Genomic DNA, 20,298 nt, shown 5'->3' on the forward strand with positions numbered 1-20,298 from the left:
GTGGAGTTTGGAGTGTGACTGTTTGAGGTTGTGGACAGGTGTCTTTTATACTGATAACAAGATTCAAACAGGTGCCATTAATACAGGTAACGAGTGGAGGACAGAGGAGCCTCTTAAAGAAGAAGTTACAGGTCTGTGAGAGCCAGAAATCTTGCATGTTTGTAGGTGACCAAATACTTATTTTCCACCATAATTTGCAAATAGATTCATTAAAAATCCTACAATGTGATTTTTTTCTCATTTTGTCTGTCATAGTTGAAGTGTACCTATGATGAAAATTACAGGCCTCTCATCTTTTTAAGTGGGAGAACTTGCACAATTGGTGGCTGACAAAATACTTTTTTCCCCCACTGTATACACCTTACACACACAAATGTATAAACATGTTAATAAACACGTCCACCAAAAAAAATAGGGCACAATCTTTGCTTGTTTTATTGACTTTGAAAAAGTATTTGATTCTATCTGGCACGAAGGGCTATTCTACAAAATTCTACAAAGTGGGCTTGGTGGTAAGGTGTATGACTTCATAAAATGTATGTACACAGAAAACAAGTGTGCAATAAAAATCTAAAACCAAATGGTAATGATAGCAGTTTAATGATGGTGATGATAGTTGTAGTACTGATGTAGTGGTGAAGACGACCATTTTTAGTAATAAGTTAGTTACAGTTTCATTTTCCATAGTTAGATTTGTACATTTATTACATTTCTACTATTGACTGTTACCATTATATTGTTATTATTTTTGTATTTAATTGTTGTATTATTATTTACTACCATTTTATATTCTTCTTCTTTATTATTTATAATTTTATTACAATGTATATAGTATACAGTGTTGCTTTGGCAATATTGACACAATATTTTTCATGCCAATAAAGCAGTTTAAATTTGAATTTGAGAGAGACACAGAGAGAGAGAGACACACACAGAGGGAGAGAGAGACACAGAGAGGGAGAGAGAGACACAGAGAGGGAGAGAGAGACACAGAGAGGGAGAGAGAGACACACAGAGGGAGAGAGAGACACACACAGGGAGAGAGAGACACACAGGGAGAGAGAGACACACAGAGGGAGAGAGAGACACACAGAGGGAGAGAGAGACACACACAGGGAGAGAGAGACACAGAGGGAGAGAGAGAGACACACACAGAGGGACAGAGAGACACACAGAGGGACAGAGAGACACACAGAGGGACAGAGAGACACACACAGAGGGACAGAGAGATACAGAGGGACAGAGAGACACACAGAGGGAGAGAGAGACACAGAGGGAGAGAGAGAGACACACACAGAGGGAGAGAGAGAGACACACACAGAGGGACAGAGAGACACACAGAGGGACAGAGAGACACACAGAGGGACAGAGAGATACACAGAGGGACAGAGAGACACACAGGGAGAGAGAGACACAGAGGGACAGAGAGAGACACACAGAGAGACAGAGAGACACACAGAGGGACAGAGAGACACACACAGAGGGACAGAGAGACACACACAGAGGGACAGAGAGACACACACAGAGGGACAGAGAGACACACAGAGGGACAGAGAGACACACAGAGGGACAGAGAGACACACACAGAGGGACAGAGAGATACACAGAGGGACAGAGAGACACACAGAGGTAGAGAGAGACACACACAGAGGGACAGAGAGACACACACAGAGGGACAGAGAGACACACAGAGGGACAGAGACACACAGAGGGACAGAGAGACACAGAGGGACAGAGAGACACACAGAGGGACAGAGATACACACAGAGGGACAGAGAGACACACAGAGGGACAGAGAGACACACAGAGGGACAGAGAGACACACACAGAGGGACAGAGAGACACACAGAGGGACAGAGACACACAGAGGGACAGAGAGACACAGAGGGACAGAGAGACACACAGAGGGACAGAGATACACACAGAGGGACAGAGAGACACACAGAGGGACAGAGAGACACACAGAGGTAGAGAGAGACACACAGCGGGACAGAGAGCCACACACAGAGGGACAGAGAGACACACAGAGGGACAGAGAGACACACAGAGGGACAGAGAGACACACAGAGGGACAGAGAGACACACACAGAGGGACAGAGAGATACACAGAGGGACAGAGAGACACACAGAGGTAGAGAGAGACACACACAGAGGGACAGAGAGACACACAGAGGGACAGAGACACACAGAGGGACAGAGAGACACACACAGAGGGACAGAGAGACACACAGAGGGACAGAGAGACACACAGAGGGACAGAGAGACACACAGAGGGACAGAGAGACACACAGAGGGACAGAGAGACACACAGAGGTAGAGAGAGACACACAGCGGGACAGAGAGACACACAGAGGGACAGAGAGACACACAGAGGGACAGAGACACACACAGAGGGACAGAGAGACACACACAGAGGGACAGAGAGACACACACAGAGGGACAGAGACACACACAGAGGGACAGAGACACATACAGAGGGACAGAGACACACACAGAGAGAGAGTGAACGCGAGTTCACTTCTCTCTGTGAGAGAGAGACTCACAGAGAGAGAGATGCACAGACAAAGGGAGAGAGAGAAACAGAGAGAGAGAGACACACACACATAGAGAGAGAGAGATACACACATACGGGACACCACAGACCGGGAGGGCAGCTGCCAGACATTAAGACACACAGTGTTGATTTGCACAAATTGTTGCCGTTCATTCAGCGTAGGAAAGAGGGGGTTATAATCTAATGAAAACATACTCCAGTGTTATCAATCATGGTCTGGGGCACGCTTAGCCAATACGAGGAGCCCATGGTACATATGCAGGGAATATGGTGCCATTTGGGATGCAACCATGGAGTTGTGATACCTTTCTGTGAAGGGTGGATCTCCCCATTAACTGTCTGACTCAGAGCTCACTTCTGGTGAGGCTGTGGCTAAAGGAATGGAAGGTTCCACAGGGGTGCACAATCAAAGGTTTAGAATCTTCTGGTTATTTTCCTTTTGCATCTACCTGGAAAGGAAAAATATGCAATCGGATCTGGTTAATCAACTAGGCCTGGTTTTTGGGTGGCCTACCAGTCTCAAAACACACCAATGCCTTTATCTCACTCTCCTGGATGATTTTTCTTTCTTCTTTTTTTGCCAACCTGAAAGAACGAAATCCTTTCCATACTCAGCTTTTGAAATTACAGCCAGGTGAGGTGGCTTTTGTTTTGAAAATTAACACTTTTTATACAGTAAGAGGATGTTGCTCTCAATGACTGAATGAATGAAGTCTGAATTACTTTATTTGAATGAAGTCTGAATTACTTTATTTGAATGAAGTCTGAATTACTTTATTTGAATGAAGTCTGAATTACTTTATTTGCCGAGCCAAAATGGGTAAAACTCTACTTCAAATATACTATTTCCAGATTGTTTGTCTGCGTAACACTGCAGTGCCAAACCATACAGCAATCCTAGAGGATGTTTCTAAAGAAGCTCTCACATGTGTTTAAAAAATGAACTTTTCTTATGAAGGCATACTCAGACTCACGCTGTGCTAAAGCAAATATCACACCAGCAGGCTGCAGGCAGGAAGGAATGGAGTTTTGCGTTTCTGACTAATGTTATTTTTTGACACGTCTCCCGCTACGTTGGTGAGGGGTATCCTAGCAACTTGAGGCAGTGGTGCTTGTCTGTTTCCAAGGAAACCGACTAAACTGCTAACATTGATTGGTAGCTAGCTCGGGGTTCTCTAGAAGACTATTTCAAATAGCTGGTAAGTTGTCATATGTAAAAGATAAATGTTTACTGTACACTTAGCTAAAACATTTTATTCGTTTTGTTGTGTATGAAAGCTTCAACACCTTTCAAAAGTTTGGGATGTGATGGATGTAAGCAACGCGGGGGTCAGCTGGCTAGCTAACGTTACATTAGTCAATAACCGGCTGCATAGCTAGCTAGGTCTATACCGTTTTATCTGCAACTATAACTGTAGCTAGCGATTTAATATTTTGTTGACATTTGTTGCTAAAAGTGTAATTGTCACCAATTAATCCACCATAGCGTTTCAGGACTTTGCCAGTCCCACACAGCAGCTACCATGGGGGTAGCGCTGACCAGAGCAGCGCAATGGACCACAGCAAGTTCTGGGACTGGAAAACTGGAGATCACTCCAGTCAACGAGTCTCTGCTGAAAGAGATCCTGCAGTTTGTGGAACAGTTCAGCTCCAGACACCCTCAGGAGGCCAGGCTTGTGTTCAAGGAGCCGTTGCAGTGGACTACCTCTTTGGAGGCTTCTGATTTCAAAACCGAGTATGACATAAGGTAATCATGAGGCAAGCTGTGCTGCCTGTGTGCTTGGTGTAATGTTACTGACTGGGGATGTTGTCATGGAGTCTAAACGTATTTTGAGCCCTGCAGCAGGACTCATATTTATGTTCTTGAATGTATTTGTTTTCTGTTCAACTTCAGTAGGACAGGAAACATCTAGACTACTTCATCAGAAAAGTCTGTTATTTTTTTCCCTGGCTGTCTGCCTGTGATTAGTTGTTATTCTACAGTTGGTAAATGGTAACCCTTGCGGGGGGAAAAAAACATGATTTCACATGTGAATTTTCCACGTTTTGCACAAGTGAAATTTGATTTCAGATCTGAAATTCCACATCTGAAATCATGTGAAACCGTGTGTTTTTGGAACACTTCACATGTGATGATATTCCATATGTGGATTTTCACATGTGACGATATAACCTTCCAAATGCGGATTCATATTTTTTTCCACATGAGATTTCACAGGTGATGCCCTGCGAACAAAAATGAGTTGTTAGGATACACACACCAACAGTACTTTTAACATAGTGTTTTCAACTTACATATTTGAAACATTTTGGCATACATTATTCAATTGTGTATTTTTATTTGTACAATACTTGTTATTCAACATGTCATCACCTGGGATTTGAACTCATAACCTCTTGGTTCATTGCATTCCGATCTTCCTGCTATGCCGCCACGCCTGTGTCAATGACTGATTTCACCTGTCTTTCTACACTTGGGACTTAAGTGCGGCAGGGTAGCCTAGTGGTTAGAGTGGTGGACTTGTAACTGGAAGGTTGCAAGTTCAAACCCCCAAGCTGACAAGGTACCAATCTGTCGTTCTGCCCCTGAACAGGCAGTTAACCCACTGTTCCTAGGCCCTCATTGAAAATAAGAATTTGTTCTTAACTGACTTGCCTAGTTAAATAAAGGTAAAATAAAAATAAATAAATAAAGTACATCTCTGCTTAAATATAAACTCAAGAAAAACCATTATATTTATTTTAGTGAATCAAGGGGTAACATTAAAACATGTTAATATGCCTCACCAACAGACTATACAGAAAATCCTCAAATTGCTGAAGTAAGTAAATGAAATCAATGATGAGAGAATAGTCAAATCCAGAGGTTGTGAGTTCAAATCCTAGGTAGGGTCATATTGAAAAGTCAGAACTAAGTGATCATGTTACATTTTTTACTCTATTTCAGCAGTGTACCACTTACTTTAAAACCCCCATATCATATCATTCCCTTATAAAAAAAAATATATGTGAAAATTGCATTTGCGTTAACATTTTCACATGTAAATAAAATAGAGACACGTCAGTTGTTCACATGTGAAACCAGATGTTCACATGTGTAACATTTTAAGTTCAAATGTTAACACCACATTTTCACATGAGGGGAATACCATGTTTTCACCTCACATGTGAATTGCAGATTCACGTGAAATGTGCGTTTGTTTACATGTGAAATGTGCAGTTTCAAATTTGAATTTTCACATGTGAAAATCTACCTCGCATGTGGAATTGCATTTTCACGTGAAAAAACTGTTGAAATGTTGCATTCCCATGTTGTCACATTTATTTCACATGCGATCATGTTTTCACGTGTATAGTTTCATGTTATCACACAGCAAAATGTCCGGTGTTAAATCAACACAGAGTGTTATATTTAACACTGGTCCAGTGTCTATACGGGTCCACACTTTCCTCTGTTGAATTAACAAACTGCTTATTGAAAATACTTTATTTCCATATTTCCCAGAGTGTCTTTTGAGTGAATTACCACCAATGACTGTAGGCTATTTGTTAGTGACAGAGACATGGTTGTTGCATTCATCCATTTTCAGTCCTGTGGCCTTAACCAAGTGAGATCCTAACCAAATATGTTATCATTAAAATGTTATTGTTGAAGACAATACAAGACATATTTCATACGGCCTTATTTTGAGGGACTCGATTTACCCTAATACAGTGGCCTGAAACTCATGGTTTACAGGCCATATCTGGCCTGCAAGTCATTTAATGCTGTCTTGCAAAGTGATGAGTAATTCCTATTGGAATCCAGCAACAATGGGGAAATCCATTTATTCACCTCCAACCTGCATTCAGAATGACTGTTGGGTTGGGAAGAAAAATATATACACTGCTCAAAAAAATAAAGGGAACACTTAAACAACACAATGTAACTCCAAGTCAATCACAATCTGGGAAATCAAACTGTCCACTTAGGAAGCAACACTGATTGACAATACATTTCACATGCTGTTGTGCAAATGGAATAGACAACAGGTGGAAATTATAGGCAATTAGCAAGACACCCCCAATAAAGGAGTGGTTCTGCAGGTGGTAACCACAGACCACTTCTCAGTTCCTATGCTTCCTAGCTGATGTTTTGGTCACTTTTGAATGCTGGCGGTGCTTTCACTCTAGTGGTAGCATGAGACGGAGTCTACAACCCACACAAGTGGCTCAGGTAGTGCAGCTCATCCAGGATGGCACATCAATGCGAGCTGTGGCAAGAAGGTTTGCTGTGTCTGTCAGCGTAGTGTCCAGAGCATGGAGGTGCTACCAGGAGACAGGCCAGTACATCAGGAGACGTGGAGGAGGCCGTAGGAGGGCAACAACCCAGCAGCAGGACCGCTACCTCCGCCTTTGTGCGAGGAGGAACAGGAGGAGCACTGCCAGAGCCCTGCAAAATGACCTCCAGCAGGCCACAAATGTGCATGTGTCTGCTCAAACGGTCAGAAACGGACTCCATGAGGGTGGTATGAGGGCCCGACATCCACAGGTGGGGGTTGTGCTTACAGCCCAACACAGTGCAGGACGTTTGGCATTTGCCAGAGAACACCAAGATTGGCAAATTCGCCACTGGCGCCCTGTGCTCTTCACAGATGAAAGCAGGTTCACACTGAGCACATGTGACAGACGTGACAGAGTCTGGAGACGCCGTGGAGAACGTTCTGCTGCCTGCAACATCCTCCATCATGACCGGTTTGGTGGTGGGTCAGTCATGGTGTGGGGTGGCATTTCTTTGGGGGGCCGCACAGCACTCCATGTGCTCGTCAAAGGTAGCCTGACTGCCATTAGGTACCGAGATGAGATCCTCAGACCCCTTGTGAGACCATATGCTGGTTGGCCCTGGGTTCCTCCTAATGCAAGACAATGCTAGATCTCATGTGGCTGGAGTGTGTCAGCAGTTCCTGCAAGAGGAAGGCATTGATGCTATGGACTGGCCCGCCCATTCCCCAGACCTGAATCCAATTGAGCACATCTGGGACATCATGTCTCGCTCCATCCACCAACGCCACGTTGCACCACAGACTGTCCAGGAGTTAGCGGATGCTTTAGTCCAGGTCTGGGAGGAGATCCCTCAGGAGACCATCTGCCACCTCATCAGGAGCATGCCCAGGCGTTGTAGGGAGGTCATACAGGCACGTGGAGGCCACACACACTACTGAGCCTCATTTGGACTTGTTTTAAGGACATTACATGAAAGTTGGATCAGCCTTTAGTGTGGTTTTCCACTTTAATTTTGAGTGTGACTCCAAATCCAGACCTCTATGGGTTGATAAATTTGAATTCCATTGATAATTTTTGTGTGATTTTGTTGTCAGCACATTCAACTATGTAAAGAAAAAGTATTTAATAAGAATATTTCATTCATTCAGATCTAGGATGTGTTATTTTAGTGTTCCCTTTATTTTTTTGAGCAGTGTATATATATCTTTTTGATTTAAGCTTTATTTTAACAGGGAAGACATATCGAGACTCAAATCTATTTTTTTTTTCAAATGAGCCCTGTATGATACAACATACAGTGCATTCGGAAAGTATTCAGACCCCTTGACTTTTTCCACATTTTGTTATGTTACAGCCTTATTCTAAAATGGATTAAATTAGTATTTTTCTTCATCAATCTACACACGATACCCCATAATGACAAAGCGAAAACAGGTTTCTAGAAATTTTGGCAAATGTATTACAAAGGTAAATAAGGTATTTCTGTTTTTTATAACTATTCAGACCTTTTGCTATGAGACTTGAACTTGAGCTCAGGTGCATCCGGTTTCGATTGATCATCCTTGAGATGTTTCTACAATTTGATTGGAGTCCATGTCCACACCTTGTCTACATAAGGTGCAACAGTTGACAGTGCATGTCAGAGAAAACACCAGGCCATGAGGTCGAAGGAATTGACCGTAGAGCTCTGAGATAGGATTGTGTCGAGGCACAGATCTGGGGAAGGGTACCAAAACATGTCTGCAGCATTGAAGGTCCCCAAGAACACAGTGGCCTCCATCATTCTTAAATGGAAGAAGTTTGGAACCACCAAGACCCTTCCTAGAGCTGGCGGCCCGGCCAAACTGAGAATCCGGAACAGAAAGGCCTTGGTCAGGGAGGTGACCAAGAACCCAATGGTCACTCTGAGTTCCTCTGTGAAGATGGGAGAATCTCTCAGAAGGACAACCATCTCTGCAGCATTCCAGCAATCAGGTCTTAATGGTAGAGTGGCCAGATGGAAGCCACTCCTTAATAAAAGGCACATGACAGCCCACTTGGAGTTTGCCAAAGGGCACCTAAAGGACTCAAACCATGAGAAACAAGATTATCTGGTTTGATGAAACCAAGATTATCTGGTTTGATGAAACCAAGATTGAACTCTTTGGCCTGAATGCCAAGTGTCATGTCTGGAGGAAACCTGGCACCATCCCTATGGTGGTGTCAGCATCCTGTTGTGCGGATGTTTTTCAGCAGCAGGAACTGGGAGACTAGTCAGGATCGAGGGAAAGATGAATGGAGCAAAGTACAGAGAGATCCTTGATGAAAACCTTCTCCAGAGTGCTCATTTCAGTTTGCCTATCAGCCTAGCAGAGGAGTTGATGATGCCGTTCTTACCCTCCTATAGACATCTAGAGGGTGCCAAATCACATGTCAGGGTTCTGTTTGTTGACTTTTCTTCTGCTTTCAACACAATCCAGCCTTACATTCTGGCACAGAGACTCATTCGGGACTTCTCCTTAGACGGGGGGCTGGTTTTGTGGCTGTTGGACTTCCTGAGCCAACGCTCACAGCGAGTCAAAATAGGTCCCCATGTGTCGAATATACGCAATACCAACACAGGCTCTCCTCAGGGATGTGTTTTGTCCCCACTTCTGTACATCTTGTACACTAATAGTTGTACTAGTTCCCATACTGACAGACACCTCGTTAAGTTCACTGATGACACTGCCTTGATCAGCCTGTTGCATGATGACGAGGAACATCATTGCCCGGTCCTAGATGACTTTGTAGAGTGGTGTGAGGAATCACAGTTGGTCCTCAATACCAACAAAACCAAAGAGATGTGCATAGACTTCAGGAAGCGTACAACACCTACCTCTGCAACATCTATCAGAGGTCAGAATATAGAAATTGTAGAGGAATAGAAATATATGGGTGTCCTTTTGAACAATAAGCTTCAGTGGAGTAAATGTACAGACCTGATCTACAGAAAGAGCCAACAGAGACTGTACTCTCTAAACAAGTTGGGATCTTTTAATATAGACTGTACTATACTGACTCTGTTTTACAAATCCTTTATTGAGAGTATTTTAACTTTTTGTATTGTTTGTTGGTTTGGCAATGCCTCTGTCAGCCAGAGAAACATGCTGAGAAGGATTATTACCACAGCAAGCAAGGTACTTGGAGTCAAACAGACAGGCCTGGATGAGATCTTTAAGGTCAGGGCCCTTCATAAGGCTCACAAAATCATTTTAGACCCAAGCCACCCCCTGTACCTGGACTTTGAATTACTCCCCTCTGGGTGCAGGTATAGGGCACCCCTCAGCAGGAAAAACAGAACGAGACAATCATTTGTGCCAGGTGTGATATCCCTCCTAAATATCTCAGGCGAATGTTCCCATTGACCCAGTAAGGCCAGCAGGCTAGTCTTTTCTTCTTCTTAAAAAGTTGTATTTCTTACTATTATTATTTGTATTGGTGCGTAACTGTTATGATAGTTGTGTTGTCAATCTTGTTTTGTATTTAAACGCCACTTTAAATGTGTACATGACACTGCAACAAAAATTTCCCCATGGGGACAATAAAGTCAGTAAGTAAGTAAGTACCTCATTCTGGGGCGAAGGTTCACCTTCCAACAGGACAACGACCCTAAGCACACAGCCAAGACAATGCAGGAGTGGCTTCGGGACAAGTCTCTGAATGTCCTTGAGTAGTCCAGCCAGAGCCTGGACTTGAAACCGATGGAACATCTCTGGAGAGACCTGAAAATAGCTGTGCAGCGACTCTCCCCATATAACCTGACAGAGAGAGGATCTGAGAGGATCTGCAGAGAAGAATGGGGGAAACTCCCCAAATACAGATTTGCCAAGCTTGTAGCGTCATATCCAAAAAGACGTGAGGCTGTAATCGCTACCAAAGAGGCTTCAACAAAGTACTAAGTAAAGGGACTGAATACTTATGTAAATGTGATATTACATTTTTATTTAAAAAAAATTAACAAATTTGCAAAAATTCAAAAAATGGGGGGGGGGGGGTAATCAATTTTAGAATAAGGCTGTTATGTAACAAAATGTGGAAAAAGTCAAGGGATCTGAATACTTTCAGAATGCACTTGTGAATATGCACATTATACACAAATATATATTGGACCCATGTCGTCCAAAAAGGTATACTTTTGACTCATCTGTCCATAGAACATTTTCCCAAGAGTTTTGATGATCATCCAGGTGCTTTTTGACAAACTTGAGTCAACTTTTCGGATGAGATGGGTCCCATTATGTCTGGCAAAAACCAAACCCTGCATTCCACAGTAAGAACCTCATACCATTGGTCAAGCATGGTGGTGGTAGTGTGATGGTTTGTGGATGCTTTGCTGCCTCAGGAACTGGACGACTTGCCTTAATAGAAGGAATCAGGGATTCTACTCTGCATCAGAGATTTCTACAGGAGAAAGTCAGGCCATCTGTTCATGAGCTGAAACTGAAGCTAATTTGGGTCATGCAGCAAGACAATGATCCAAAACACACAATGAAGTCTACATGAAAATGGTTAAAAAGCAATACATTTGAAGTTTTGAAATGCCCTAGTCTAAATCCAGACCTAATCCCAATTGAGATGTTGTGGCAGGACTTGAAAAAAGCAGTTCTGCATGCAAGAGTGGGCCAAAATTCCTCCACAGCGATGTGAGAGACTGATCAACAACTACAGGAAGTGTTTGGTTGCAGTCATTTCAGCTAAAGGTGTCACATCCAGTTATTGAGTGTAAGGGGGCAATTACTTTTTCACACTGGGGAATTGGGTGTTGCATAACTTTGTTAATTAGGTAAAGAAGTATCAATATGTTTTGTTAGAGTCCATTTATCTAATATTATGTTTTGGTTGAAGATCTGATAACACTTAGTATAACAAATATCGGAAAAGGAGGTAAATACATTATCAAGGCACTGTAGATGAAGTTTACAATTTGTTACAGATGGATTAATGGTGTTTATTTAAATAGTGAAGAGAACAGGTCCCAAAATCGAGCCCTGTGGTACACCTTTATGTACATCAAGAAATGCAGACATAACCCCATCAATCACGATGGCCTGAGCTCTGCCGCTAAGATAATCATTAAACTATTCACACGCGTCAGAGCTCAGGCCTATCAAGGACAACTTATTCAATAAAATAGCATGATCAACAGTATCAAAAGCTTTTGACAGGTCCACAAACAAAGCAGCACATGTCATTTAGGTGTCTAAAGCATTGACAAGACCATGAACAACTGAAGTGGTTGCTGTACTAGTTCTATGCTCAGGCCTAAACCCTGATTGCTTTACATTTTACATACATTTCTCAGATAAAAAAGAGCAAAGTTGTACATTTACCAAGGATTCAAGAATCTTAGCTAGACAAGGAAGCCTTGAAATGGGGTGACGATGAAGATCACTAATATCCCCGTCCTTATGAAGTGGCAGCACAAGAGCTGATTTCCATACTTTTGGAATATTTCCTGATAACAATGTGAGGTGTTACATAATAATCAGATTAGGCTTTGTCACCAGCTGGGTTAGGTTTAGATCATTACACATGTCTTTTAGATTGTCCGAAGCCTCTATTTCCCAATCATAATTTACGTTACCCAGGATAATAACTTTTGAATTAGTAAAGGAAGACAACAAACTAGTTAACTAAGGTTAGCCGAAGGAGGACGATAGATCCCTTTAACAGTTATGGATACATTTTCCCCCAGACAAAAGTCTTAAAGATAGTAGCTCGTTATTATGGTCATTTCTTTCGCAAGAGACATGGATTTCAGTAAAGAGCCAGAGAAAATATGTTTTATAAAAATGGCCACTCCACTACCTCTATCCTGTCTGTCAGCTCAATATTATACTTTTTAAAATGATTTTTTATCTATGAGACTAACTTAAACAGAGAAACTGGAACAACCATTTCAGTAACGGGTGCAATAAATCCAAGTAAGAGATTGGATTAGTTTAGAAAAATGTATGTTATTTATATTTGAGTAGCATAAGATTAATTAATCAATCAATGTACATGCAAAAATATAGATATTGAAACAAACAATTCTAATAATCAACCTGCAATAGAGCATGCTGGGGTATAAGATAATGATGGCCGTGGTTTTGGTTTAACACTTCTTATTACCACCAACACTGGGGTTCTTTTACACCAATGAGTGTTCATTTCACACTTACAGAGTTAACACCTGACTCAACACTAGAAATGTTACATGGAAAAATCAAGTCTTGGTCAAACTGGCCAATTTTCTGTGCATGTTGCTTTTACATGTTATCACATTAACTTCAACTAAGATCACGTGATCACATGCAATCACATGTGGAACACGTGTTTTTTCTCTAAGGGAAACCAAACAGGTGCATTTACTGTAGATTTCACTGATAACAAAAGTACGCATTTGTTAATTCTGAGAACATTCCCCTTTCCTTCCGAAAAGCATATTTATGACATTAGCATAGACACAGAATGGAAAAAGTATCTAGGCCTAGATAGAGAAGGAAAACGGTGTGCTTGTTGACCAGTTTATGCTTAAAAATATGTGTGTTTCTCTATTTAAAGTGGCCCGGCTGTAAAGTCACAGGAAACAGACAGGGATGGGCATCCTATGTTGCAGCTCACCCCTCCGAGCATTTCTGTGCACAGCTTCAGTCAGCTGTCCAAAATAGTGCAGCTGGCAACGGATAAGAAGCTCAAGGAGGTCCGAGCTTGCCTGGAAGGTAAACCATGTCAACCACAGAATGAGACTTTGCATCCCATTTGCATCCTAAATAGTCAAAGCTGCATACTTCCCATAAGCCACAGCCATCATTTGTTTGTCCTCCTTGTTATCGTCTGCTTTCATCCAATTAGAAACTGGCATCAGATTATGTTTGCAATTCTTCAGTCATATGTACTGTACCCTCCAAGCCATAATGTGGTACTTGCTAATAGCTATGTTAGTTTGAGAAAAGAAAACATTAATCTACTGTATGTCTATAATACCCTAGGCTTGGACGTTCTTAAAATAGGCCTACATCGTTTGACCTCAATGGGACAATCTGGCAAAATAAACGTGAAAAAAAAACTTGACCATTTTTACTGTAATTTGTAGCCAACAGAGACCCTATTGCGAAGATGCTGGGACCTAGCTTCGCCACAGTGGAGGGGGAGGACAGCTCTGTGCTGCGTCTCCTGGAGGAGGTAAAGGAGGGGGACCAGGCCAAGGAGACTGAGATCAAAGTGAAGCTGATCATCCTACTGCAGCAGCTGGACACTCAGCTCCTCAGCAACTCCCTCAAGCAGATCTCCCAGTGGGTGCCTTTCCTTCCTCCTCCTCACTCTGTCTGCAATCTCTATCAATAACAAATCAATCTATCTTAATTCACACTCCCACTCCCACTCCCACTTCAGACAAGTCCAAACATATGGGTTTCACTGATTAAAAAACAGTTTCTTACCAGACAGAACAACCACAAATGGGCCCAAGATGAATTGTCTGTATTTGTTTTTGTTTTTTTTTGTACAGGGAGGTTAGGCTCAGTCCTGCCGCAGTGAGGAATGATGTTGAGCTGCTGAAAAGCTTCTGCAGTGAAGGGGAGAAAAGGGTGTTGACGTCTGTTCAATACACATCAGGTTTGAGTTATCTTTCCCATTTTCTTTCTTTTGCTATTAGAGGGTAATACTGGGATATACAAAATATCTGTGTTCAACCCTGAAAAACATGTTAGTCATTATACATGTCAGATGTACTGAGACAATCAATTGTTTCACTTGCCTCAGGCGGCGCAGCACATTTGCGATGACATAACAATTAACCGTTCAGTGGAAAACGCACCACCCCAGTGATAAATGCAGTCTTTTGAAAAAAACTTCTATGCAAATAGTCTCCAACCTGTCATATCGAGCACATTAAAATAAGGTGGTATGTGTGTCACGATGCTCTGCGGGGTAGCTGTTTTCAGAGGATGATTTATCAGGGAGTGAAATCACAGCGAGCTCTAAATAACCTGGTCTTCTGTCTTCAGACCTGTTCTGCGTCCCAAATGGCACCCTGAGCCCTATGGGCCCTGGTCAAAGGTAGTGCACTAAATATGGAATAGGGTGCCATTTGGGATGCCAGGCCCTGTACTGCTCTCTCTGAGTTGATCCGTCGTCCTCGCTGGCGGCTCAGGGAACAGCAATGATTTCTCCTGTGATGCTGCACACTTTGAACCCGTATTGGATCTGTATTTTCCCTCTAATCCTCGATCCCCTCATACGTTCTGTACCTTCAGGGAAAACTCACAATGTGGCCTAATTCCCTATAGAGACATTACTACTGTATGGTGAAATCCTATTGATTTCATGTACATTGTACACTGAACTGACATGCTCTGGTATGCTCTTCTTATTTTTCTGCAGATTATGAGTTCACCAATGGCTGTCGAACTCCTCCTTGGAGGCAGGTGCATGGTGAGATCTGCTACCTAGTGATAAAGCCGTGTGACACTCAGCCCCTGCACATCACCTGCAGCACAGCTGGAGTCTTTCTCAATGGGGTAAGATAGCTAGAGATAGAGTAGTGTCACTGAATAGTAGACTGAGAAGCAAATTAGTTGTGGATTATGTCTAAACTGTCAAACAGAAATCCTGCATCGAGAAACGCTCTCTATTTTCTCCTCTCGTTTCAGTTAACATAAACTGAATTTCAGTCAACAGTATTCCATTCTCCGCATTAGATATTATTTTTAGTCTACAGGATGTGTTTTGTCATAAATGCTTTAGGCATCGGTCAATTAATAGTCAAGATATTTTAGCACAGAATGTTTGCCAATTGTTATGAACAAGCACGGCAAGTTAAAAATAATCTTAATCTAAATGTTCATGATATGGAATGTTTCTGTTAATGATAGCCCGTAAAGTTTCCAAAACATTAGGTAAGTGTCACTGAAAAGCTTTGCGATTTATGTACTGAAGTAGCGTTAGCTGTATGGTCGAATTCCAAGTTTGCCCTGTGTTGTTAAACATTTACAACCACCCCATTGACCTTAACGTGTCTGCAATTAATCATAAGGAAACATTTGACATGCCTCAGCGTCTTTCACTCTCTCCGTCACTGCCTGATTGCCCGAGTTAGTACATTTCCTGTCTCCCTGTCTGCTCACCTGGAAATGGTTCAATTCAGGACACTGAAACCCGTGTTCCAACATGTATGACATTGATGGCATATTTACAAAAATGACACCTAAAAGATTACAGTTGAACATAATGTGGGTGCAGGCGGTGCACACTGGTTTTGAATTCCAGCCTGTGAAGCTGCGTTTTGATACTTTGACCCTCTCTAACCTCAGTTGTTCTGACAGATATCCAACTGAGCCTATAGTTAGTCTCTAGGGGTCTCTGCCAGTAACAGTGAATAGCTTCATGGTATTATGTATTAGTAGTATTGATCTGATACATAAAATGTCATCTTGGTCTTTACAGGGCATATGGCAGGAGGGTGAGGAAAATGCCTATGACAGAACAAGTGATGTCTACAGAGACCTGGTAACCCTTCTGAAAAGCAAGTCTCCCCATTTTGCAGAGAACATAAATAAACAGGTAGGGTTTCACGTGAAACAGGTTGCGGGTTTTCTCCGAGTAATATTTGCTCTGCCGATAACCCCACGAAGCAGTATGCATTCGAACTGATCATAGATGACGTAATGTAATGCATAGTAGAGTGCGTTTAGGATTGTGAATCAGTGTCTGCGCTTGTCCTCCCCGGTGAGCTAGTGTCTGGTTGTCACGGTGCACAGTGAGAACTCTCTGAAGCTATTGCAGCACTACCTAACCTTACTTTCCAAATCACACCAGTTGAAAAGAATGTTAAAAAAACACACACAAAAACAGTCCAGTTACTCACACAGACAGAGTCATGTGTTGCCCTGAAATGCCAGTGATTCATTCAGTAGTGCTGTTTCCTGCTTAAGTGATTTGATGAATTAACAAATCACCCCAATAATGACTTCAAGCTGTGGTGGGAAAAAATGTGTTTATCATCTGAATATCTAGACATATTTTTTGTCACGAGTGACTTGATAATGTACTGTTGGAAAATGGTGTATAATTTACAGGCATGCTAGCTATACAGTTACAGGGGCCAAATATTTACGGAGAAACTTTGTACATTTATTTATGTTCTAGGAAAGGACTCAATGTTTTATTTAATTGATTCAACAAGTATATTGAGTATTTATTAGTTTCCTCGTGTCTATTTGGACTGTCTCATGAGTAGTTACAACAAAGTATTTTAGCTAAACAAATTATAGTGTTTTCCCTCTTTAAATCGTTCATTTCTGTTAGCAAAGACTATGGTCATTGTTGCTCTTGCTGGTTTCTCCTGGGCTGGTTTATATTCCGATAATTCTGTCCTTGAGCTATTGGAACGGAAATGTGATTAAAACTGATATCCTTTTACCCCTTTCTGTAAATCTTGCTCTTTAAAATGAGTCCACTGGTTGAATCAACGTTGTTTCCATGTCACTTCAACAACAAAAATTCTATGTGAGGACGTTGAATCAATGTGGAAAACTAATTGGATTTGCAAAAAAATCACCAACGTAAGAGAATTTAGTCTTTTTTTCCCCACCCAACTTTTTACCTCAATCCAATGACATGGTGAAATGTTTTGTTGATTTCACGTTGAATTCACATTACTTGACAACTCAACCAGTGGGACGTTGTCACACTAATATATTGTAGTTTGCAAATGTAAAGCCTGGCAGACAAGAATATATTTTGTCTTTTCCCACACAATTTCAGGAACTGGTAAGTCCGTGCTTGCTTTATGGCAATCGCTTAAGACAAAGGAAATGTCTTGTTTGACATACAAGAGTTGTCTGAGGTACGATCTGCCATAATAGCCCCTCCTCCATAATCCATGGTCGTTCCCGAGACATTTACCATTTACATCATGTTACTACAGTGGCCTATAACAACCATTGTTTTCCCCATTTGGAAATAACGATATTATCAAGGAGAAAGAGCCGCCTCATTACTTTCAATTAAATTGTGCTTGGCCAGTCAGTGTGACTTAGTGCCACAGAGAGACAGGTTAGGTTAAGTGGCGGGTAAGTGAGGCAGTATAAACCCCAATGAGCAGTGCCAGGCCGCTGTGCTGTGCTGTGTAAAATGGCCATCCAGGCTTTAATGTTTTATGAGCCCGGTGTCTGTGAGGAGTGATGCCATGAGGTTGAACCTGTCGGTCTGAGGATGTTGGACAGTAGGCCGTAAAACACTACTGTAAATGAGGTAGCATAGATACAAATCAAGTCACAGGATATCTCTGCCTACTTCCTTTTGCCCTTTGAAGTTGCTACAGTTATGTAGAAAAACATTGAATTGTGACGGTGAGGTGATATAAAGGGAGTGTTTTGCACTCAAATCAGGCAATGTCTTTCTGGCCTTTTTACACCCCACCAAAGGATTTTCCCTCTGCAATACTCTACACTTCTTGTATGAGAAAGGGTCAGCTTGACTCAGTGAATGCTGATTGCAGATAAAAAGCCTTTTGTATTGATTGGTGGAATATCTGTAACTTGTTCAGACATACAGCAAAAAAGTAATTGCATTCAATCTTGAGGACAAAAAAATGTATGTCTGAAACCGCTCCGGCCGGGACCTGCTCTCTGATTGTATCACCAAGAGCCCAAAATGGTTGTGATCCAAGTCAACATGAAGCCTGGCAGGGTGATAGCCAAAGATAACAACACCAATCTCTGAACATGATCTACTCGTTCCCAGCGTCGCGGAAGCAGATTTTTTTTCACAGTTTTATTAGATCAGACATTCTCAATCAAATAAGCAAGAGGCAGCCAGAGGAGAAGAGTGCAGCACCTGGGAAGTGTACCGCATAATGCTACTCCCTTCATTTGGTGTGTTGGACTGACAGAACGAGTGTTGGACTGACTCGTTCTGAAAATTACAACGTGATTAGAAATTGAACATGGTATCTGTGTTATGCATGCGCGATCACATGCAAAAATGCAATTCAAATGTCCCTAAATCAATGTATCTCTGCTGTCATGTTCACTCTCCACACGGAGTCTCGCGGAGCTCCGCCACTGACAGCTACCCATTAGCTGACAGCTACACATTAGCTGACAGCTACATATTAGCTGACAGCTACCCATTAGCTGACAGCTACACATTAGCTGACAGCTACACATTAGCTGACAGCTACATATTAGCTGACAGCTACCCATTAGCTGACAGCTACACATTAGCTGACAGCTACACATTATCTGACAGCTACCCATTAGCTGACAGCTACACATTAGCTGACAGCTACCCATTAGCTGACAGCGACACATTAGCTGACAGCTACACATTAGCTGACAGCTGCACATTTGTTGCACCTCTTCTGATTTTCCATCACTGTGTGGAGCAAGTCATTATTGATACAAGTCCATAACATGTGTAAATATTTGGAGTCTCAGGTGTCTCAGTGAGGGCTTGGAACGTGGCACAAAAATAATAATTGTTCCAATGATTTGGAAGTCAGCTGTAGTAAAAAAAAAAAAAGAGAAGTCTGAGGAGAGTTGCAGGCAGGCAGGCGTCAGACTTGCTTAAAGTGTCTGTGCACTTGTTTGTTGGCCCTCTAACTGCTCTGACAGAGCCCGTCCCTGTGCTGTGTGCGCTGCTCTCGTGTGCCATAGACTTTGGAATGTTTCCTTCGGTCTTAGCATATGGAGTTTGTCCATTTCAGGTATCGTAAAAAGAGGTAAGGTTGGACACCTGAAATGCAGCCACGGTGTACTGAATTGGCCTGCAGTAGCTGGAAGGTCACTCTGGGTTCTAAGACACACAAGCCTTTTGAAAAGTGGCAGAGCGTGGTTGGGCCGAACGTACGAACACAGCCGTAGTATTCCATGTTAATTATTTTTCCCCTTTTACTTCTGAAAATCACAAATCAAAAATGAGCTCATTGGGAGCAATGGCAGTCTGAGGCGAACAATTTTCTGCCTAGCAGGTGTCTGTGATTATAAAACGTTCCCTGCCTGCAATCCATTCATGTGTGTCTTGTTGGCATTCTTATGTTAGGTTGTAAAGTTGGGTAAAAAGACCTTCAGAAACTTTAAAAATCATCTTTGAATAACAGTGACACAAAGGCTCTACTTTCTCCATGCCAAACTGCAAGGTTTTAGCGTGAGGAATGTAAAGAAACAATAAACGTTTGATATTGTTCAGCCAATTAATAGAGGGGGACCTCTTCTGTGTTGTAAAGCACTGGGAATGTGTCATTTTATTCCCTCCACTCAGTAATAAAGGCTGAATTGTTATTCTGCTGCTTGGAATGATGAGAAAGTACGTTTTTTTAAAATCATGAACAGTCCCAGATACAGACTTATAACCCTGATTTGTTTTTTATAGGGTTCTTCTTGGGCTGAGAAGAACTGAACGACACCCTTTCAGACACCAGTGTGTGATGTCTCTCAAATAAATGAATAAAGAGGCAACATATCAGATGTACA

General features: G+C 42.1%; 1 protein-coding gene across 2 annotated transcripts in view; it reads left to right on the forward strand.

Moving 5' to 3' along the window:
- Positions 1-3,622: 3,622 nt before the first annotated feature.
- The window catches only part of odad2 (outer dynein arm docking complex subunit 2), a 68,778-nt gene continuing 52,102 nt past the window's right edge, over positions 3,623-20,298 (forward strand). Inside the window, exons 1-7 of one of the 2 annotated variants that reach the window (XM_031796789.1) lie at positions 3,623-3,753; positions 4,041-4,301; positions 13,385-13,542; positions 13,917-14,115; positions 14,331-14,437; positions 15,206-15,342; positions 16,268-16,384. In XM_031796789.1, coding sequence (XP_031652649.1) covers positions 4,078-4,301; positions 13,385-13,542; positions 13,917-14,115; positions 14,331-14,437; positions 15,206-15,342; positions 16,268-16,384 — 942 coding nt within the window. In that variant the 5' untranslated portion in view covers positions 3,623-3,753; positions 4,041-4,077. The remainder of the gene's footprint in view (positions 3,754-4,040; positions 4,302-13,384; positions 13,543-13,916; positions 14,116-14,330; positions 14,438-15,205; positions 15,343-16,267; positions 16,385-20,298) is intronic. The other variant, XM_031796788.1, reaches the window with a different exon arrangement.

The sequence above is a fragment of the Oncorhynchus kisutch genome, linkage group LG18 (genome assembly GCF_002021735.2).
Source record: "Oncorhynchus kisutch isolate 150728-3 linkage group LG18, Okis_V2, whole genome shotgun sequence".
NCBI classification, from domain to species: domain Eukaryota; kingdom Metazoa; phylum Chordata; class Actinopteri; order Salmoniformes; family Salmonidae; genus Oncorhynchus; species Oncorhynchus kisutch.